At 41.0% G+C, this 23,415-nt stretch overlaps 1 protein-coding gene across 1 annotated transcript; it reads left to right on the forward strand.

Annotated features, from left to right (window-relative positions):
* The first annotated feature begins 581 nt into the window (after positions 1-581).
* SERPINE3 (serpin family E member 3) lies at positions 582-22,857 on the forward strand. Its single transcript, XM_054823989.1, has 8 exons — positions 582-840; positions 5,276-5,509; positions 6,805-7,002; positions 11,657-11,849; positions 12,913-13,013; positions 16,125-16,211; positions 20,345-20,428; positions 22,814-22,857. The coding sequence occupies exons 1-8, from the start codon at positions 582-584 to the stop codon at positions 22,855-22,857; spliced, it is 1,200 nt and encodes a 399-aa protein (XP_054679964.1).
* The last annotated feature ends 558 nt before the right edge of the window (positions 22,858-23,415 follow it).

Below are 23,415 nucleotides of genomic sequence, written 5' to 3' on the forward strand. Positions count from 1 at the left end.
CCTTTTGCAAATACAACCTTTTTTCACTGTGATAAATTTCGTAGAAGGAATATCTGGGGAGGGGGAGGGAAAATTGAAGCCAGCCTTTTGCAAACTTGGATCTAAAGCCCAGCCTGGAGCTTCCAGTTAGATACCTGTACCTCACGAGGGGTGGCCTTCCTTCTGGGAGTGCTGGATGTGACCCCCTTTCTGCTGGGGACCGAAAGGAGCTGTGGGTGCTCAACACTAACGTGTCCCGTCATGCGTGCAGGTAGTTGACTTTTTAACAAGGGGCTCTGTGTCTCCATGGACCGTAATGGCCCACCATCCTATATGGTATAGCATTCTGGAAAACTCAGTTCTTGTTAGTTAACAGAGTCATCAGCATGTCCCTACATCTTTTTTAATTTTTTAATGACAAAAGCTACTGGGTAGTTCTGGGCAAGTATTTTAACAGTGATCACTACTATTGCAAGTGGTATCTTAACACTGATGGAAAGAGAAAGTTCCTCTGTCAACTCAGCCTATTGCTTCTCTAAATATATCTGTATTATTAATTGCAGGTATGATTAGCCAGTGGAGAGTGTTCCCAGCTCACCTTCATGTCGCCCATTTTCTTCTCTGCATTTATCCTGTCTGCTTGCTGCTTAACCAAGGGAAACTGCATATCCTATGATGAGCTGAAAGAGCTAAAGACTGAATTTGCCATCAATCTCTACCGGCATGTATCTGAAGCAGAGAACAGAACCAATCTGGTAGTCTCTCCAGCAAGTGTGGCTGTTGCTTTGGAGCTGCTGCAGTTTGGAGCTCAAGGAAATACCTTTACGGAGCTGCAGGATGCCCTAGGATACAACATTCATGGTAATGTACTGCTTAAAAAAATACTTCTTGTCTTACATTTTGCAATAAATTCACAGCTTTACTAAGGAGATGGCAATTGCACACATCATACTAAACTTCTGTCTTCTGTCACACTGCAAGATTTAGTTTAGGAGTGTATTCTCCATATTTGATAGCCTGGTATCGGCTGTACAAAGGAAACTCAAGGGAATAGTTGATATGCACGTTATTATTCCTCTTTTTTTTCTTGATTGGTGCTTAGTCTTTTACTGCACTGAAATACAACTACGTCTAGAAAAGCTACTTCCATGAACAGCAGAATTGCTCCTGGTTTCCCAGGGGTTCACAGTGCCTGTTGTGTCATGGCCTCCCATGCGACCTCTGCTAGGAGGTGCCAGGCAGAGGACAGTCGTTTCCTCTCCTATCCCGTTAACAAATTTTATGAAACCTACAGAAATTGAATTATCTTTAAGACTTTGCACCTTTTTGTAACGTTATTACAACTGGCCAAAAAGATGAAAAGTTATTAGAAGGAGACTGGCAGAGAGAGATATACATCAACAGACGGACGGTGCAGTTGCATCTTTCCCTGAAAGCAGGCTAAAATAAAACTCACTGGGAATCTGGAAGGGATATGGAAAAGGCAGATGTCTTAAATCCAGCATTAAGTCAGCTGTATTTAAGGATGCTGTTTTCATTTTAGCTCTGGATTATCCTACCATCTCATATCACACGTCAAAAACTATTTTACATTATGGGCACAATGTTTACGAAAAGCAGATGACTGCCTCATCTTCAAAATTTGCAGCTTACATACAAGACTTATGTATAGAGATGACACTGCTGTTTCTCAGCATAAAATTTACTTTCAGCATATGAAGACTAAAAATAAAACCTACAGCAATTTCGCCGTCCTGTGCTGTATAGTCACCATTACCATTCTGTATAGCATTGATATTCAAAACCAACACAGCAGTAAGAGCTAACTCTGGCTGATATATACAGGTACAGCTGCTTGTACTGATGCAAGGACCGTGCATCTATGTTATGAGCAGCTGATATAATGAAGTCTTGCCTATAAGGCTCCTGTTTCTCTAAATTCAGTAGGATAATTTTAAACAACATTAATTCATACAAAGTTTATACCTCGCTTGACACTTCTGGTCATTAGGGGCTCAGTTATTAAAAAAGAACCTGAAGAATAATATTGCACAGTGAAATTCAGGCACAGATCTCCACACAAAATGTAACGAAGAGAAGTGCAGAGGCTGTTAATGACCTGCTAGCTCTTTTGCGTCACCTTACTTCTCATGTGACACATCATATCGAGCAGACATTTTATCCCCATTTCAGTTGTCTGTGGCACAAGCCACATGAGCTTTGGGTTTCTGTAATATTAGTGCATGAATGCAAAAATAAAGTAGGGTGGGAGCTATTGCTATGGGTTATAACAGCACATTTCCAGTGATGGAGAAGGAAACCACTTCCTCAAATGGTTTCAATCAAATAAATAAATTGAATACTTAGATCAGATTTCCTATCAGATAAGTAAAACCAAATCACATATGTATGCATATCTGATAAAATTCCTTTCTTCCGTTAGATGTTTGCATTAATGTTTCTGTTGGTCTGTCTTAAGCAATAATGAAGGATGTGTTTAAAATCTGAGCAGGCTGAAAACAATGAAAACTTTGATGGTTCATTCACTATTCATGGAGAATCTGCTCTTACAGGCACTTGTAATCTTCTTTTAATGCTCGGAAGATTTGTTCACCTCTATTCTAGTACTAAGAAAAACAATGTATAAAGGGATGTCTCTCTAGACAGCACAGACAAAATGACATGCTTTAAAATGCTTTCTCCTTGATGTTTTATTTTATCCATGGTAGAATATTTTAAAGCAATTTTGAACTGTTTTCCGAGTAGGAATTCAAGAGTGTGGTTAGCTAAGCACTTTGATATGACTGAAGTTACAAACTCAGGATACCACACCTCACATTAACATCTGCTTCCAATTTACCATCTTTGATTTCTCACATCCTCCAGAGAGCTTGCCAAATGCTCCTGCACTAATGCAAAACACACGAGAAAAGCACTTTACACCTCAGACTGTGTGAGCTTTCCTGACATCTGTTCAAAGAGTTCAATATTTTATCCCTTAAAGAGTAATAGATCCAAATGTTAATACCAAACCTCCCATAAGTCTTCCTGCAGGTTATTAAAGGAGCACTATTAGGTCAGAAAACACCAGAGTCTCGGGTGGTAGAAATCGGTAGATGTGAAACTCCTCTTTTACCCCATCAAGAATCTGAACCAACATAGTTAAAGTCTCCTGATGAGATCAGGGATCTGGCTGGCAGCTGGAGGCTCACAGCAATCCTGCCCTTGACCTGATGCTCAGCTTGGGACAGGTCGGTCCAGGAGGGATGGATCCTTCCCTGGCTAGCTGCCCCAAACCTTCCATGTCCCAGGTGGCAGCCCAGCCTGGCATCCCTCCAGCGCTGCCTACACCCACAGGCATCTGGAGAAACTGGGTGACACCTTCCTTTGCCTAAGGTCTCCCCAGAGTCAAAACCAAGATTTCCAGCCAGGGCCATAACAGCAAGCCCAGCCATGCCCATGGGGAGCTGGATACCTGAGGGCTACCCAGGGCACCCCGGGGTTTCAGGCCAAGGCAGAGGAGCACCTGAGCTGAGTATGGCACCCTGGAGAAGCAAAGGGTATAAGAAAGATCCCTCTTGGAGACAGTGAACAGCAATTTGTTGCTTAGGTTTCACACAAAAATTGGGACACCTGGTGCCTCTTTCCCCAGCGACAGCAGAGAGGTCCTAGTGGTCCTGCGGAGCCAAGACGCACTCATGTCTTGCTGAAGAAGAGCAAGGTCCAGAAATTTCCCACTCCTAAGAGGAAGTTTATTTATAGGAGGAGGAACCTGCTGGAAATGTCTTAAAGGCAAGTAATGAACTCAACAAGACTTTTATCAGCTCGATGTAGGCAAATGTCCTCCAAAGCACAACAAGGGATGTGGGAAAGGGGCTGAACAGTGAACACAAGAAGTTTGAAGAGATTTGACACAGAGCCCATCTACATTGTTCGGACTGGGTGCAAGTCCCAGGCCTCAGGAGGTCACCTTGGCATGAACCACCCCATCACAAACCATTACAAAAGAGCAAAATAATGACAGCCAGAAATGGCTGCTAAATCACCCTTCAAGGGAGCCTACTAGAAACTTTGTGATTTTAAAAACACAAGATCTTCTAAATTTGCAGGACTCATGTTTCTGTTGGACCCGCACCTCAACCCTGTATCCATCACAGAAGCCACCACCGTCCTGATCTAGCTGAAGATGCCCCTGCTTATTGCAGAGGGGTTGGACTAGATGACCTTTCAATGTCCCTTCCACCCCAAACCATTCTATGATTCTATGAACTACCATGAGCTCCCCAGGAACAGGAGACTGGGGCACTATTCAACTATTTTCATTAGTAGACAACAAACTAGAGAATACTTTACTGAATTTTTTAATGACACTGAACTCGTAGTTGCTACAAACATTTCAGAAGATCAGAAGAGAATTCAAAAGGATCCTGGCAAATCAGAGAAATGTGTGAAGTGAATAGGACACAATTCAATAAGGAGAAGCACAAAATTCTACATTTAGAAGGAATAATCAGCCATTCAAATCGGGGAACAATTAGCCAAAGAAAAGTTTTTTAGGAATGGATCTGAGGGCTCTTAGGAATTAAAAAAAAAATAAAAATAAAAAGGAAAATTGAATGGGAAATATAATTGTACTTCAGAAAAAGAAGACACTGTTGTGAGTTGTTTAAAGAGAAAAGTCGCTTTTAACACACATGAAGCAACCTACCAGCTCTACTTAGCATTGCCAGGTCTGATCTGCAATACTGGGCCAGTTTGGGGCACCATCCTTCAAGAAATAAAACACCACATGAGGGTCAAGGGCAGCAGAGACAGACCGGGGACAGTCCAGGAGATGTCTTTCCTGGGTTGGGTGGTATCAATAATGGCAGAAGGAGATGACGGTACTGCGGCATTGGCAGCTCAGCCAGTCACGGCCAGAGGTGCTAGGTCTTCCTAATGGGAACCTAGAGACTTCCCGAAGGAAAATAATGTTCCTTACGAACTGCAAGAGCTGTGCTGGCATAGAGGTGTGAGCCTGATTTGAAATCGGCCGCTTCACATATCCGCACTAGAGTGGTTTTTACAGCAACATGAAGAGTACTTTCCCGTGCCCAGTGCATCACTGTCCTTGACAGTAGTGCTTGACAGTAATACCCCATCAAGTCAAGGGTGCTTCAGCTGTTAACAGTGCTTTAAGTTTCAGAGGACGCTGGTGTCAGCACTGGAGTTGAGAGCTGCTGAGCCCTGGTGCAGTCTCTGCCGTCCTCAGCCACAACATGATAATTGCAGTTTCTCCCTCTCTCCTGCCTGGCAGATCAAAGTGTGCAGGATTTCTTGCACGCAGTGCACGAAGGAGCGACCGACTCCAGCCAAAGCGCAGTGGTTCAGCTGGCATGTTCCTTCTTCGTGGACGCTGGCGTGAAGGTCTCACCCCTCTTCACTGCACGTGCTGCGCGCTGGGCAAACAGCAGCCTGCAGCACACCAACTTCAGTGACCCCAACAGAACCACAGCCCAAATACAGGAATGGATCACCAGTAACCTTGGAGGTAACGTAACAGCCCATGAGAATGACTGCACATGAATAACATGTAAAGAGTAATGCGAGAACCTGCATTTAACCACGTAGAAAGTTTTTTGCCACACTCCGTGTTGTCTAAACCAAGGCTGAGAGCCAGGAAATCTAATTCTTGTGCTGATGCTCATTTCTAACACCAGGAAAGAGCCGGAATAGGTCTGAATCTGTGAGTGTAAGTTTGCAGTATCAAGTTGGTAACTGCTTGGCCTTGTTCCTCTAATTTTTAAAATGGCGATCATTTGCAGTGGTTTTGGTTTTAATGAGGAGCAGCCAAATTCCCCAGGGGTGGAGTTTGCTGCATTGACTGCTTTCATGGTGCTGTGGGGAACACACAGGGCCGTAAGCTCAGCAGTCAGACTCTGAGTTTAAAAAAAGTAAAAATGGGAAATAAAAAAAAATTACTTTCCAAACAAGCAAGAAAAGTAATGAAATTAAATTCTGCGTTAATGAAAAAAATAATTGAAAAAACAAGTCCTTAGAAGCAGCAGAGAAAATCGATCCCTGATTTGCCCCATCAACTTCAGTTACGTGAGTGTTGATTTGGCCATCAACATGTGAGGTGATGTTAAACACACACGTTAAAGCTACTGTTGAAAAAAAAAATTCTCAAATGAACTGTAATAAGTGATCCAGCTTCATGATAGAAAAATATTGCTCTAGAAGCAGGTACTAAAATGGGAATTCATATTGTGGTGCTGGCATGCATATCAATGAATTAAAAGTGGATCACATTTCCAAAAATCTTTGAGATACCCAAAGCAGGATCAGTTGAACTGCCAAGTAAATAGGAGACATGGAGAATTAGGATATGACCTTCAGTTGACTTAGTTACTTCATAAAGTGGTCTGTAATCATGAATCCATTTCACTATGGATTTCTGGTGTTAACAAGGAACCACTCCAAGATACATGTGGGCACATTTAAGCTAGAAAACCAGTCAGGGCCAGGGCATGGTGCTGACCAGCGGGCTGCTGTCATCCATGCTGTCCAGCGATTAGCATAGTCCTGGCACAGCTTTGGTCCTCAACATTGGCCAACTCAAGCTTGGTTCTGGGGAAAGCATGGACCAACAGACAACACCGATGAGGTCCATGTGCAGGTGGGGATGGGAAGGTAAAGGGTTTAACGGTGTCTTGTGAGTTGTGCCTCTTGCCCTTGGGGACAGAGAGCGGTCCTGACTTGTTTTATTTACTCACATAGACCTGATCTTTAGGCCTGGACAAGTAGGACAGCGTGTGTCCCCCTCCCCACCTCTTTTCCGTGCAGATGGGGATGTGCGTGGCATGCCGTTGGAGAGCGCCGGGTCACCACTCAGCCAGATCGCCCTGGTGAGCACCATGTACTTCAAAAGCATGTGGCAAAAGAAGTTTTCCTTTATGGACACCCAGATGTTGCCGTTTACCACAGCAGAGGGCTCAACCCTGAAAGTGCCCACAATGCATCACACAGCCGAAGTTAACTACGGTAACTGTCCTTGATCCAGATTTGCTCTATTGTACAACATGGAACAGTTTTATTTATTTAAGTTCCACAGCTACCACACTGAGATGTGTTATTTTCCGAGTTTGGAGAAGTCTCAGAAGAAATCCCATCAAAGAGACCACCTGAGTGACCAAATTGACTCCTTATAATTCCAGGCAATCATGAAACAGATCCTAGGTTCAAAATGGTTCCTAAAATATCTATAGCCATCTGTGCCCCATCCCTCACAGACCAACACCTCCCAGCACTCCATAACAAACTTAGCTATAGCAATCAACCACAAGGCACCGGGAAAAGGAAACAGGAGAGACTGGAAGTACCTTGGTATACAAAGTCCTTTGCAATAGCTAGGAGCTTGTTAAATAAAGCTGCTTAGGAAGGGAGGACCGTAGGAAGCACATCTGATGCCATGACAGAGGGGCAGTTAAGACTAAAACAAGATCAAGCCCCTACCAACACGATTTGTGATGTGGGTAAGAAATTTCCTGGTCCCTCAACCTAATCACTGTTTGCCTCTTGAGTGTGTGAGCACGAGAGAGAGGATAATGTCACTGTGAGCACCAGCACCGCACACCCATCCCTCCTGTCACAGCCTGTCTCCAAGGCTTTAGGGCAAAACTGCAAATCTTCAGGGCCAATTTCTGCAATAATGGGGAGAGGAATTTTTTGGTCCCTTATACCAAATCAGTGGATACTCTCAGCATGGGCTTAAACCAGTGTAAATACAGATCAAACTTTTATTTGTATGACATATGAATACGGTGCATGCTCCTTTCAAAGGCCTGGAGTATGTGGGTTGCTGATAGAAGGACTCATGCTGTAGGCTTAATTTTCTACCACCAGGAATTCTTCCATTTAGCTCTACAATCCCTTTCAAAACATAAAAAGCTCATTTGCCTTCTACCCTCAATTTCAAAACTTCACTTGGGTTAAAACCTTTCTAATTCCAAGTCTAAATTTTTTCAAGACCAATTTATAGGTTTTACCATTGCGACAGGTTTATCCTTTAACTTAAATAGTTTCTCTTCAGCTTCGATATTTACGCCCAGATGTATTTGCCAGTCACCAAGATGCCTCTCAATTCCCTGTTAGCTAAGCTGAAGATGCCAGGTTCTTCTAATCTATTAAAAAAACTGGGTACTCCAATTCTCTAGTAGTCCTTTTCTGCACTTTTCCAATTTAAATTAATCTTTCTTGAAAGTAAGTGGCCAGGAATGTACATAATACTTTTAATGAGGCCATATACATGCTCAATAAAATGCTCTTAGTATTTCTATGACTTCCTAAAAATACCTCGTGTAGTGCACTGCAGAATCAGCTCAGGGTGGTTACTCAAGGTTGACCCCACCTAGGGCTTTTTTGTTCATTTTATTCCAGCTGTGGAGTCCTAGGTAAATCAAGCAGAGGGAAATCTCCATAGGTACACACCTTTTTGTGTGTGTTTTTGAACCATCATTTGAATTCCACCGCTGCAGTCATCATGGTAACCTCACTGTTTGCCTTTGGTGAAAGTCTGGAGTGTTGCAATACTTTGGAAAGCCACTGGTAACCTCTTTTCAACCTGGGAGCCCCACTTTTAACTTAGCTCCTTGTAGTTTCCCCTTCAAGTGGCTGCTTCCTGCCTTTCATTTCTTGCTCTAATTGCCATCACTTCTACCTGTAAATAATGCCACAGTGAAACTATATTTAATGTTTTACTTAAAGCTAGATGGCTGGATCTATGCCTTTTTATCAAATCAGTTATCAAGTCAAAAAAGCTTATAGATTTGTTTGCTAGGGTCTGCCTGATGTTGCAATTTGTCTCACTTTCTATTTCCCTCTGTGACTTGATTATTCTTTTCTTCAGAGTATGTTCTAAAACTTCTCAAAGACATAAAATTTCCCAGACTACTTTCTTTTCTTTATAAATACATTCCTGTTTTCTAGTCATGGGACACAACTGAATCTACAGGTCATTAAAAATCTTTGCTGACACATTTGCAATTTCACATCCAAGTTCTCTTCATATTCTGGGGTGGTGATCATCAAGGCCCCAGATTATTATTTGTCTCTCAAGTAGTTTAAACTTTGTTGCTCTCTCTGGTGTTGGAACACCTCCTGTTCTTTCCTTGTTTTCTTTAGGAACCTCACCATTATCCTTTGCTGTATCATCAAATTATTGCTTTCCTATCAGTTCCAGCAAATAATTGGGATGAATCTAAAAAAACAATTGAATTCACAGTGTTCAGCAGCACCATTCTTCCTTCCTTTTTCTTTCATTTATATGGCCAAAACATTTTCCTTTTCTGTGCAAGTCACATCAGGCAGGCAGTTGGCCACTCGCTATTTCTATGCCTATTTGTCTCTGAATCATAATTCACCTGGCTAAGGAATCATTTTACACTCTTTGCAAGCTTGTCCTTACTGTTACGTCTTTCTTTTTGGCATTTCTTCTTCTGGAACATCTGTGGTGTGTCCACCACACTGCTTCCTCCTGCTGGGGCTGCCAGCTCCTGAGTCCATTCCCATCCTCTTTGCATCTGAATCTTCTATCAGTTAATTGACTTTACTCAGGATTGAAGAGTTTCTCCTTCCAAAACCCTACACCTTATCATCCTCATTGCTGAATAACATAAACTACTACATTGACTCATAATCTCTCAGTCCTGGGTGATTTTGTATGACCAGTTCACTGCAGGGATCATTTAAATTTGCTGATTGTCAGATTTGATAGGGCCAGTCTTTGTCACCAGAAATGCTAGAAAAATTTCTAACAAATCAGTTTGAAATTAATACAAAAGACAGGTTCAGTACAACCAAACAGAGGCAGGAGATAACTTTCCTTCATTATTAAATGATAGCAGCTGTCTCCCATCAGAAGAGATGTTTTAGAACATAGAGCGAGAAAGATTAGCTGTGGCTTGTTATCAATCTCAGCATTTACAACATTATTTATCCTTTTAACACATCCATGCAGAACAAATCAGCCTGGAGACAATTAACACTGCTCTAAGAAAATGTCACCATTACCGTTTATACATGCATTTTAAACATTGCAGCTATTTTACATATTCATTTTTCCAAGCAATTTGTTAACTGTATTTGAATACTGATTTAGCACATATACAATCCTTATGGGATGCTCAAAATCAGTTCAAGTAAGGAATACTAAATGTCCTGATTCAATAATCTCAAGTCTTTGATTTTCTTTCTAATTAACAAATAAGGACTGTATAACATTTGTGCGTGTAGTGTGCTGACTTCAAAATATCAGCATGCCCACAAATTAAACCACTCATGTTCACTGCACTACAAACATAAATCTTCCCTACTTGCATGTTACAAACCAGAAGGTCTTTTCCCACCAAACGATCCACGTGCTGGGAGGTGGTTTTAACAGCCCAATTCCCTCTCCGTGTTGCATTGCGGGAGGGCTAAAATGAGAGCCTAAAATTTAATCTAGCAGAATAATCCACATTTCATGAATCCTATGTAGTCCATTATCTGCAAAACTAACAAATGTTGTACACTAAACATTTGAGACATCCTATAGGTATGTATTAATTGGCAAATATTTACATATTATGAACATTAGCTATCTATATTCTGTTAATTATAAGCCCAGACTCAAAAAGCATGAGTATCTACTGTTGAAGATACAACTACTACAGCTGGGTGAGGAGGGAGTAGATTCAGTATTTTGGATGGCCTGCAGCAAAGGCAGTAAGTTGTTTGCTTGAGACTTGTATTTAACTCCTGGCCTGCTAACTATTGCTGAGTGTTCCTGAAATGCTATTTATTGGATTAACAGACAAAAAACCAAGAAAGTAAAATTGTAATATTGTGATAATTGAATCTGTTCTGCTGTATAGCAAAGGCCATTAAAAATACCTGGATTAATTATTCTTCGAAATACGGAACTAAAACGGTACTTTTAAATGGCTGTTACAAATTGTTGCATGAGTAATTACAAGTCTGGAAGCCCACCAACTTTTACTTTTGAGATTAGTTTTTATAACCTTCATCTGATTTTGATAGGTCTTTGCGCCTAGATTTTCAAAAATAAGAAATTTGGTGCTTAAATAAGCATAAACCTAACTATTAATGTAACTTTCTTGAAATAAAGGTAGTAAAGATGAAAATATGAGGCAAAGTAAGTTTCAGTCAATTAAATAGGATATTTAATTTTGTTTTTGTAATTTCTATCAGTAGTGAATTCTTAGTGAAAGATATTGGAAAATCGTAAGTTGATGCAAAGAACAAGCATTGCAGGAACAGGCACCATAAAGTCACTGTTAATGCCTCGGTAATGTTTTTTAAACTCCAAGCAAGGAGGACAGCTACTATGTGAGAAAGTAATAATATATCCATGCTCTGTTGAGAAAGTGCTTCATGTACTATTACTGTCATTGGTAATTTTCTGCCAAGATATATAGATATAGATATCTATCTCACACAATCAGCTCTGTTCAGACGATCCACTGTTGTGAGTTAAGAGCAACCTGAGCTGGCTGCAAGAGCCCGTGCGCTAGAGGCAACCCCTTTTATCCCATCACTGCCGTTCTGAACCGTCTACTGACCCAGGCTCGGGTTCCGAGTTTTGGGGGTTTTTCCCCACTCAAATGATGAAAAAAGATCTATATTTTCCCACACACAGGCCAATTCCAGACCGCAGCTCTGGAGGCTTTCAGCGTGGTCGAGTTACCCTACCTGGGGGAGAAACTCAGCATGTTCCTAGTGCTTCCCAGCCACAAAAGAACATCTTTGTCCCAGATTGAGTCTCACCTTTCTGCCAAAACCCTCTGGGCCAACAGCTTAAAGAGAATGAAGATGGACATTTTTCTACCTAGGTAAGCAATATTAATACTGCAAGGTGGCTTCGCTACTTCGGTTGTTGGAATTTTGTGTGATAGTGCTGACACATGCAATGTGTGAGACAAAAATCAAATGAGATACTTTCAGTTTTGGTATTCATCACGTGATCTGAAAAGCTCTAACCTTTTCTTAAGTCATGAAGAGATGAGCTGGGAATGCCAAAACTTTCTGGTGTGCTCTGTACTGTTTTAAAAAACAAGTATTTCAGTTGATCCTACAGCTTTTACTTAAAATTTGTTTGGGGTATAACAATCCTTTAAAGATCTAAAAAGAGAAAAATATTCCCTTGCCCTTTCCCACACTCTGTTTTTCTCTTTGCTTAAGAAGGAGTAAATATATAACCTTCAAAAAAAATTGCAATAGCTTATTTTTACAACTTGCTGGTATACGACAAAAGTACTCTACAAAGAACTTGAGGCCCCCCACCGGTCATACCCATCTTTCAGCACACAGAGCAAGTTTCAGCCATTCATTTTCCACATAAGTCATTTGCTGTCGCTAGCAAATGTGCACGTCCTGGAGGTATTTTCTATCATCTATTCAAATGAAATTGCATAGCAGGAGGAATCAGGTGCTGGAGGGCCTTTTGTGGCTCTACCTATTGTATGGATCAGCATGGAAGGGCTTTGTTACACATCTCTTACAATACCTTCCCCACCTTAATGAAGCGCTGGAAAACAATTTGTACATTAATATTCTTTTTCTCCAAGCTAATCTTTTGCAAATGTTTCAAAGGGCCCTTTGCTACAGATTGTTAAAAAGAGGACACTTGGGGAAACGCAGAGTTCATGTGTCAAGAAGACTGAGAGGCGGTCTGATTGCAATAGATGGAGGCGAGGGATTCCTTCTGTTAACGTCTTCAGGTGAAGATGAGTCGCTTTTCTGCAAAGTACACTTAATCAAACGGAAGGCATTGGGCTCATACAGAAATAGATGGATGAAATGCAAAGGCTTGAAATAAATTACATCTGTTCCACCTTTTAGCTCTCTGAAACTATGAATCCCACATTTAAATAAAATCTACCATATTAATTTCAGGTTCAGTATTCAAAGTCTTTTTGACCTAAAGACAGTTTTTTCTGCCTTGGGAATTAGAGACGCATTTGATCCCATCGCTGCTAATTTTAAAGGTATTTCAGGTAAGAGGCTTGACTGAATAAAAAATGATCACTGGCCCAGTAGCTGTAGACTCTTTGAATGATTCAGTAGACCTAGACCTTCTGAACTGATTGTACTTCCTCCTCTGTGAAACTAAAATACAATTCACACCCAACTGTTCTACTTTATTATCAGCAATTGTATTTTGAGCTCTTGTTCTGTAGGAAAGAGGAATCTGAAAGGGATAGGGTTGGGTTTGGTCTTGCTTTTTTTCCTCTTTTTTTTCTTCCCTTCTTTTTTTAAGATTAAAACTGTAAAGACAGCATAGGCCCGGGAAAATGGTTATTGATTCAGAAATTTAGGATACTTTAGTAAAACTTGCATTCCTATTTATGTTTTTAAATAGTCATTTAACAGTTAGAAATGCTGGTCCAACAAGTCAGTACTCCAACTCCTGACACCACAAACAATATTGATGCTAACAATATTGGCAATGCCTGTGCTATGTTGTCTTGCTAATCCAGTGGCCAGTGATCTAAATTGTATTTTCCCTTCGTTATTGTTATGATTGTAAACTGTCTTGGTTTTGAAAGTCTGAAATTATCCCGCTCCTTGGAAAATTTTTATCCCTATTTAGTATTAAGTACTAAAATAATCCAAATTATCTTCTTTTTTTTTTTTTTACTACTTTAAGCAACACAAATTATTTCAATTTAGTCATTTCTCCTCAAAGCAAAGACTCATAGTGGTAGCTGCTCCTAGAGATGCAGAGAGTTCATGCAATTCTTGCACATGTCAGAAAATAAATGGAGGTATGACAAGAAGTTCCTCCAATTTAGACAAATCTGCTGTCATGGTTTTGCCCCAGTTGGTAACTGAGCACCATGCGGCTGGTCACTCACCACTCTCCCCTCACTGGGATGAGGAAAAAACCTCGTGGGCTGAGATAAAGACAGTTTAATGTGATAATAAAGGATAATAATAATAATAGATAATAATAACAACAACAACAACAACGTGAGGCACAAATGCAATTGCTCACCACCTGCAGAAAAAAACAACCCAATGCCCAGTCTGTTTCCGAGCAGCGATCCCACCGCCCGGCTCGCTTCCCCAGTTCTGTCCGGAGCATGACGCTCTGTGGTGGGGAATGTCCCTTTGGCCAGGCTGGGTCAGCTGTCCTGGCTGTGCTCTCCCAGCTCCCTGTGCACCTGGCAGGGCCTGGGAAGCTGAAGTCCTTGACTGGGTGTAGACACTACAACTACCCAGCAACAACTAAAACACCAGTGTGTTATCAACATTATTCTCATCCTAAATCCAAACCACAGCACTGTACCAGCTACTAGAAAGAAAACTAGCACTGAAACCAAGACACCTGCTTTTACAGAAAAGTTGTTTTTCTGGAACAAACCTCACACATTACTTATGGGGGTTTTATACCCCCTTTAAAATTGAACATAGCATTTTTTTATTGCAGTACATATCTCAGACTGCAGAGATGCACGTTAAAAATAATTTGTTACTGCCCACTTATTTGTTACATGTCTATTGCAAAAACAGTGTTAATACAGTGATACAGTGCACAAGGATGCATTTTATAAAGTTAACATCTATTTAAATAAGATAAATACTTGGAGGAAATTGACTCCATCATAAACAATCTCATTTAGCAGCTTCTTTCCTATGCAACTTGGTGGTTTTCTGCTTCACATCATACAGGATAAGACTTGTAGAAGTATTTGATCCTGCCTGTGGCAGGGTTATGGATTAAAGGATATGTTGAGGCCCTTCTCAGTTTTACTCTTACACAGCCCCACCGCTTCTTCCTGAAGAGTGGGTTTTCTGCAATTTCCCTTCAAACAGTTCCTCAGTTCATTCATTGTCCCCACTACGTTAATTAATTTCTACTCTCATCATGTAACCTTGTCATCCACCACAACCTGGAGACCTCTCAAACTATGAATTCCCATTCAGCATTCAGTCCACTGTTGTCCATAGAGTGGGAAAACAGTCATAAAGATGAAAGAATAGCTAAACGTGGGTAAAAATAAGGGAGAAGAGAGTCACAATGGTGACTTAAGGCTCACTGAAAAGTCCCTCCGTAGTCAAAGAATCAATCAAATGTGTGCATTCTCACTCACATGAGCAAAGGACCTGCCTCCCTCTGTCAGCAATACAGAGATCTGAGACATGCTGTCTTCCCTAGACTAAAGCAAACTAATGTCGCCTTCCTCATGTGTCATCTCCCTTTAAGGATATTCCTATATTGTGTCAAAGCAATGCTCTTCTGTAGCCTGAGTCTGACTCCTGCCACTGGACGTCAGTGGAAATGGGCCAGATTGCACCTGGGTCCATCAGCAGAAACGTGAGGGCACCTCACAGCTCTTCCAGGTTTACACCGATACAAACATGGTCAAAATCTTGTTGTTCCCCCTCCCCCAGATTAGAAAGCAGATTTGAATTACAAGAAGTCAACAGCAGAAATACCTTTAAGCAGAAAAATATTGTAACTTTGCTTTCACAGTAGTGATTCTTTCCCAAGAAATTCACTGCTTGTCTGAAAGTAGGATCCACATTTCATATAGAAGTCAGAGGAACCTGGGCCATCAGGCAGATCCAAGACACACACAAGCGTTTTAGCTTATTCTCCAAGTTGCCTGCATATTAGGTCACGCTGGTCCAAAAGGCATGTAGTTATACTGTCTCAGCTATGTACTGACCTAAAAAGTCCTTAATGTCAAGCTAGCTTAGGTGTTCAGACTACCTATGCTCATCCATATTAGGCATGTGTATGAAAAATCAGGAGCCAAGTAAAAATTAGAACTGAGGATCTTCTAACGTGGAAGCCAGATATAGAAAAAGCAATTAAAAGGCAGGTTTATACTGTGCTGCCTTTCCAAACATGATGTGGTGAAGGAACCAATGGAAGGAATTTGCAACACAAGAAAAGCTAATAAGGTGACATACATTATACTTAGTATGCTGCTATTGAATTAGTAGCCTGGGTGAAATACCTAACAGTTATGTCATTCTTAGATTCTGCAGAAAAAAAGGTAAAAGCATTCTGAATTAAGAAGGAGGAAAAAAAAAAAGGTGTTCTGAATGGACTTCAGAAAATAACTATTAATATTCATTTCTGGGTTTTTTTGCAGAGCAAGGTAGTCTTTATATTTCAGAAGCTATTCACAAAGCAGAAATTGAAGCAACAGAAGATGGTACAAAGGCATCAGGAGCTACAGGTAAATCAAACAAACTTTACTTTTCACTTCTGAAGATTACCACTACAGAAACAACTACTAGTGTTTTATTTAAAACAAACAAACAAAGAAAGCATGGTAGCATTTAAATGTATGCCTAACCTAAATTTAAACTTCTATGTTTAACACACTTCCATTTTGTAATTGTTCATAAAAACTCTTAAAACTCTTCCCTTTCCATGTTTGATCTTAGACTAACATATAAAACTCAAGTGAAAACCAGCTTTACTAGCCCAGAGAAAATCCAGATTAAGAAAGTAAACCACTACTTTTTCTGTTGGTCAAATCTGCTCAGATCATAAAAGCAAAGAATGAAAAAAGTTTACTAATGTTTTGTCCATACCTCCTGAACCATTATGGGGTTTGGTTTTTGAAGATGATCTCTTTGGTAGCATTGAAGGTCATGACAGGGAAGTTTTGTCTTCATGTAGATGAAGACAGGTTTGTTTCCTATGTAGTTTGAGGTGTGACCTTTGTGTGCAGTAGTTTCTGCTAACAGATCATTTCCACATGAGCAGCTGGGGCTGGCTGAGTGGGCACATTCAGAGTAAAATCTCAGCTATAGACTACAGAGCCAATAAATGACCTGCATAAGGTGAATGACATCTCAATAGAAATCCTTCATCACAACTTGCAAAAAACAGGGGAACTAAAATTACTGAACTGTGCAATCCTCATATTTCTTTTCATCACACAAGCTTTATCAAAGGCAGCCCCTGCTTTTTTGTTTCCCTCAGAAGCTTCAGAGATTCTACAACCCTGTGTGAAAGACAGCAGTAGGCCTAGACCTCTGCATGGATTACATAGGCATCACTGCCACTTGCTTCTCTTCAGAAGCTGCGCGTGTCCTCAAGCTGTTCAAAGATCAGCACAACAGAAGGGTGATCGTTAAGCGCATCTCGCATTTCCGCTTCCCTGGGCTGTGCTGACTTGTAGACGTGGCTCCACATACACATTGCAAACGCTAGTGTTTGCACTGCAGATCAGGGCAAGGTCTGGGTCTCTCCCATTTCTCCTGCTTGTCTTCCTTTCTTTCAGAAAGGAATCCAAGAGGCTTGTAGGGAGAAAACCACAGTGCAACTCACTGCAGGGCCCAGGACGTTGGGCTGCTGTAAGGCGCACTTCCCCTCATTGCAGACATCCCATGGTCATGATGCCAAAAGGAATCTGAGCACACCTCATTTGGTGTGGTATTCCTCTAGTAGCAACTTTGAGTAAGACACACACTGTACGTCTCTGGGTGTACAGTGAAAATTTTACATAACTAAGTCAACGTTGCTGCAGAGCTGTACAGTTTTACATTTATGACAATTTTCATCTCTACTGGGGCATTAATATTTTTAGTAATTATTCTGGTAATTCCCACACAAAATAAAAGCTTTTAGGTGGCTTCAATTACATACCAAAGACTCATCATAGAATGGTTTCTGTTGGAAGAGACCTTAAAGATCATCTAGTTCCAATCCCCCTGCCATCGGCAGGGACACCCTCCACTAGACCAGGTTGCCCAAAGCCCCATCCAACCTGGCCTTGAACACTTCCAGGGAGGGGGCATCCACGACTTCTCTGGGCAACTTATTCCAGTGCCTCACCACCCTCACAGTAAAGAACTTCCTTATATCTAATCTAAATCGACCCTCCTTCAGCTTAAGGCCATTACCCCTTGTCCTATCACTACATGCCCTTGTCAACAGTCCCTCTCCAGCTTTCCTGTAGGCTCCCTTTAAGTATTGAAAGGCCACAATTAGATCTCCCCGGAGCCTTCTCTTCTCCAGGCTGAACAAGCCCAACTCTCAGCCTATCTTCACAGGAGAGGTGCTCCAGACCTCTGATCATCTTCATGGCTCTCCTCTGGACTCACTCCAACAGCTCCATGTCTTTCTTGTACTGGGGACCCCAGAGTTGGACACAGTACTCCAGGTGGGGTCCAAGTCCTTCTCCTCAGGGCTGCTTTCAATCCATTCCTCACCCAGCCTATAGTTGTGCTTGGGGTTGCGCCAACCCACATGCAGGACCTTGCACTTGGCCTTGTTGAACTTCATGGGGTTCGCACAGGCCCACCTCTCCAGCCTGTCAAGGTTCCTCTGGATGGCATCCCTTCCCTCCAGCATGTTGACCATACCACACAGCTTGGTGTTGTCGGCAAACTTGCTGAGGGTGCACTCATTCCCGCTGTCAAAGATGTTGAACAGTGCCGGTCCCAATACCAAACCCTGAGGAACACCATTCGTCACTGATCTCCACTTGGACATTGAGACGTTGACCACAACTCTTTGAGTGCAACCATCCAGCCAGTTCCTTATCCACCAAGTGGTCCATCTGTCAAATCCATGTGTCTCCAATTTAGAGGCTGTGTGGGACAGTGTCAAATGCTTTGCACAAGTCCAGGTAGATGACATCAGTTGCTCTTCCCTTATCCGCCAATGCTGTAACTCTGTCACAGAAGGCCATTTGTCAGGCACAATTTGCCCTTAGTGAAGCCATCACCTCCTTATTTTCCATGTGCCTGAACATAGTTTCCAGGAGGGTCTGCTCTATGCTCTTGCCAGGCACAGAGGTGAGACTGACCGACCTGTAGTTCCCTGGGTCTTCCTTTCCTCCCTTTCTAAAAATGAGGGTTACATTTCCTCTTTTCCAGTCAGTGGGAACTTCACCAGACTGCCAGGACTTCTCAAATATGATGGCAAGTGGCCTGGCCACTTCATCCGCCAGTTCCCTCAAGACCCACAGATACATCTCATCAGGTCCCGTGGACTTGTGCACCTTCAGGTTCCTTAGATGGTCTCGAACCTGATCTTCTCCTACAGTGGGTGGTTCTTCATTTGCACAGTCCCTGCCTTTGTCTTCTGTGACTTCGGCAGTGTGGCTGGAGCACTTGCCGAGGAAGACTGAGGCAAAAAGGTCACTGAGTACCTCAGCCTTCTCCATGTCCTGGGTAACCAGGTCTCCCGTTTCCTTCCGGAGAGGGCCCACATTTTCCCTAGTCTTCCTTTTATCACTGATATACATATAGAAGCTTTTGTTGCCCTTGACATCCCTGGTCAGATTTAATTCCACCAGGGCTTTTGCTTTCCTAACCTGATCCCTGGCTGCTCGAACAATTTCCCTGTATTCCTCTCAGGCTACCGGCCCTTGCTTCCAGCCTCTGCAGACTAAGGGCAATAGCAATCAGACATCAGACCTTTATCCTATTGAAACCAATGCCAAAACTTCCCTTAACTTCCTTAACTTACCTTAACTCCAGTCAGACCAAGCTAAGAAGCTGATTTAAAAAGGTATAATTATGTTTTTATTGTTTACTTTAAAAGCTCTGGATCTAGTCACACAGCAGCTTGAAAGCTGAAGTAGGCACTTTTTTTAGGAGCACTGAAATAGTACCACTCAAACTAGTTGTACTGAGTCCTACTTGAATTTTCAATTGAATTCTATTGTTTTAACTGCTCATTAAAAAATAATCCAAATCTGGGTTTTTTTAGTATTGGGGGTTTTTTTTGGACAATGTATTCTTAATACAAGGAAGAATTTTTGTAAACAAGATGTATTTTAAGAATAGCTAAGCCATCATAATTCTTAAGGACTCTTTATTTAAAAATCTAATAATTAACCCACAGCCAGAGAGGGGAAGGACAGTCATAAATTGAGATTGAGGATACTTAGGTTTTGTTGAGAACTCTGACAGAGAAATTCCAGGATGACATAGATATTTCTCTGCTGTTTGTCCCTCATTTAGAAAAGGGACTACATTTGTGCCACGCTTATCTTTTTTACCAGAACAGCATAGCTAGGAATTGTCTAACAGGTTAGGCCATAGCGTGGCATGACTTCAGCAGAGTTAGGGCTGTGATAACAACAGTTACATTACCTTTGAAATCCAAAGCCAGCCAGACTCACTTCAGCAATGAAATACACATGAATCACCTGCATGTAGTCTCACAACACTTGACTTGTTCGTTCACCCAGACTGATTTCATTGTGGGATAAAATTCTTGTTTTACTCTTCAAGCAGAGGAGCAACTGAAAACTCAAGGTACTAAACATCAGAGCTTGAAGGCACTGTACAGAAGATGGAAAGAAGACAGACACATTTTACTAATGTTTTCTTTGTTGCATTACAGCAATGGTATTACTAAAAAGATCTCGAACGCCTATTTTCAAAGCAGACAGACCTTTCACATTTTTCCTGAGACAAGCTAACACAGGTATGCATGCTCTCCGTTTCATTAGCAGAATCCTTCACAGGTAGCACTGAAATTAGTAAGTTCTTTGTGAATAGCATGCCATTCTTCAGTCCAGGAAATTTTAACCATGGAAACAGTGGGGTTACATTTTTTAAAGCATAAAGAATAGTTTAATTTCTTTACAAAGAATGCTTGACAGTCATAGAAGCCAGGGAAGCCAGATTAGCCTCTTCTATGTATATGCAGTATGCGCTCAAAAAGATTTCTACCATAATTACAAGCACTAGAAACATCTTACAGATCTGAAATGCCCCAGGATTAGGGACCAACCTCTGCAGGGCGTTTCAAATTAGATACTAATCCAGCTGATCCAGACCATTTGTAAAGTTAAAATAGAAATCTTCCCTAGAAATGAAACTTATTCATGCCTACACAGATGGCACACAGCAGACTTCTGCCTGTAGGCACCAGGACTCCAGGGCCGGAAACTCCCTGTATTAATTTCTACCTCAGCAATTTCTAGGGGGATGGCTCAGAAATTCTGAAGACCAACAATTTTGCCCAGCCACAGCTCAGAACATGCAGAAGCAAGTTCCTCTTCCCTCACATCTTGAATATCAACACCTTTGAGGAGATAGTTTTACACATCTGGACTCTTCACGACTTAGTATCCTCAGGAGACATTCAGGTTATCAAAAGCCATGGATATTCACTGTATATAATCTGGTACTTTAGCTCGACAAAAAGCCTAACTTGTATCTCCATTTTTGCAAGGAACTGCCAAAAAAAGTGTGTTTCTTTTGCAACTGATAACTTCTTCTTGCAAATGAACTCCCCCAGCCCCCAAACCAAACTGCGGAGTATGTCTGAAAGGATGAAGCAGTGCTCCTTTGGCTTCAGTATTAGACTATAGTCTCATTTCAGATGTCCAATCACAGAAGTTACTCCAGAATATCTGCCAAAGGAAAACACCATATAGCTCCTTGGCAATAATAAAGAATTCATTATGCACCATTCAGCAGGTGTTTGCTCCTTCAAGGCATCAGGCCATCTTTAACAACCTTTACCATTAGCAATGCAGTAAATTTGCACCTTAAGTATTTTCCTAAAATTCCTTCGAACCACCAAGTTTCTCTCTAACTAGGGTCATGCCCATTTAGATTTCCAGGGAACATATAGCCATTTATAGGGTTCAGTAAAACACTGGGGCCTGGCAAGAAGACCAAAGAGAATAATTTTCCTTATCTGCTTCCAAGCAACACACCTTGTTATCTTAGTTGGTGAATAACTGTGTAGGTAACACTGCTTTAAAAACCTGTATCTTACATTTTGACCAAAATGCAAACCTGTCTTTTTAAAGGGAAAAGCACTACCTTGGTGGGGGTTTTGTTTTAAATATGCTTTGGCAATCTAATGATTGTTCAGTGAATAAATACATTTTCACTTAGCAAATGCAGATTAAAAAAGAAGGGCACTAAAATCTGATCTATCCAACCAGAGCCACAGACCCTTCAGGATCAAGAACGTGTGATTTCTGTGAATAAAATTGCTCAGTTTACAGTAAAATATAAAGTATATAAATAGGAAGGAAATCGGATTTTTATATGAAGCATAACAAAATACATACCTTCCAATCAACTCAAAATCAGAAGTACACTTTTGTAATCGAAGTTTTTTACTGCAAAAAGTGAAAACTGAAAACATTCAAAATAATTGTTTGTTCAGACTTAATGACTGAAGTTCTTCAGGTATGAAAAGGGGAAAGGGTAAACAAGATCTACTTTTAACCTAATTAGATGTAACCTAATTAGATGTACTTAAAACTTAGTATCCCCATAAAGCTCACAATGAATCTCCATGTAGACCAAAAGTCTTCACTGCATCAGTCTTCTAGTGATAGCAGAAATACATTTCCCAAGACTTAAAGCAACATAACTCTGTCTGAAATAACTGAAAAAAAGTTCAGAATTTTTAATCAGAATTTCAGTTTTGAACACATCCTCTCTGAAGGACAGGCAAGCTAACAGTAATACAAACAACTGAACCACAAATTCAATCAGAGACAGTGATTTCAGTCAAGGGATTGTAACGATCTCTTCTGTAACTACAACGTCAACACGAATAAATTTAGGCTCTGTTTTGCTTAGTTCAAAAGTGATTCTTTAGCCAATGGTTTGGGTAAGTGTCAGGTTTTCGCAAGTTTCCAACTATTTGGAAAGGCCTTTTTAACACAGAAATACTCAAATTATTCTAAGGCAAGCATGCAGTTGCAGTCAATTTTTCCCTACAAGCAATGAAAGATCACATATCTGCTAGTTCCATGCTTAATTTACGTATTTAAACTGTACTACACTTTGAAAATGTGGTCCCAAACTGAAATAATGTTAATATTGTTTTCATTTACAGGTTCAGTACTCTTTATAGGAAGAGTTACAAATCCTTCATTATAAACACTAGACAAATACATTGTCTTCTGTTCCTTCTATGGTGAGCTTTCCTTCAGTGAAATTAAAGGCTACTTTTTATGTATTTATTAAAACATTGTTTTAAACATTATCACTTTTGCAAGAATAAGAGTGAACAAGTCCTCCACTGCCTTATTACTTTGTACATACTACTGGAAACTTACAGCTGTCTAGGAATCATTAGCACCACAACTACAGCAAAGATAGTAAGTATATGAACATTTGAGGAAAAAACAAATATATTTTGCCACTGAAATTAATATTGGCCAACAGCTTCTGCTTAACTTCACCATGGCTAAAGTCAGCTTGACTGTTGCTGAGTGTGCGGGTCATCTGAAAGAAAGCATCCCAGAAGAAAACTTTGTGATATATGTTATTTTTCAAGACCAACTTTAATTCCCTGTACTAAAGAAAAACCCCACAAAAACCAAAAAACCCCAACATTCCAACTCAAGAAGAAAACGGCAGTTCAGTCTGGTCCCAGACTTAGATATAATCCAACTGAGACAGTAAGGTAACAAGCAAGCAGCAAAATGCTGTGAA

This window comes from Grus americana, chromosome 1 (assembly GCF_028858705.1).
Source record: "Grus americana isolate bGruAme1 chromosome 1, bGruAme1.mat, whole genome shotgun sequence".
Taxonomy (NCBI): domain Eukaryota; kingdom Metazoa; phylum Chordata; class Aves; order Gruiformes; family Gruidae; genus Grus; species Grus americana.

What these genes read in the sequence shown, in the direction of transcription:
- SERPINE3 (XM_054823989.1), top strand. Translation starts at nt 582, where the DNA reads ATGTCGCCCATTTTCTTCTCTGCATTTATCCTGTCTGCTTGCTGCTTA. An exon ending in CACAGCCGAAGTTAACTACG is followed by an intron (nt 7,003 to 11,656) that starts GTAACTGTCCTT and finishes TCCCACACACAG; the next exon opens with GCCAATTCCAGACCGCAGCT. An exon ending in AAAGGCATCAGGAGCTACAG is followed by an intron (nt 16,212 to 20,344) that starts GTAAATCAAACA and finishes GTTGCATTACAG; the next exon opens with CAATGGTATTACTAAAAAGA.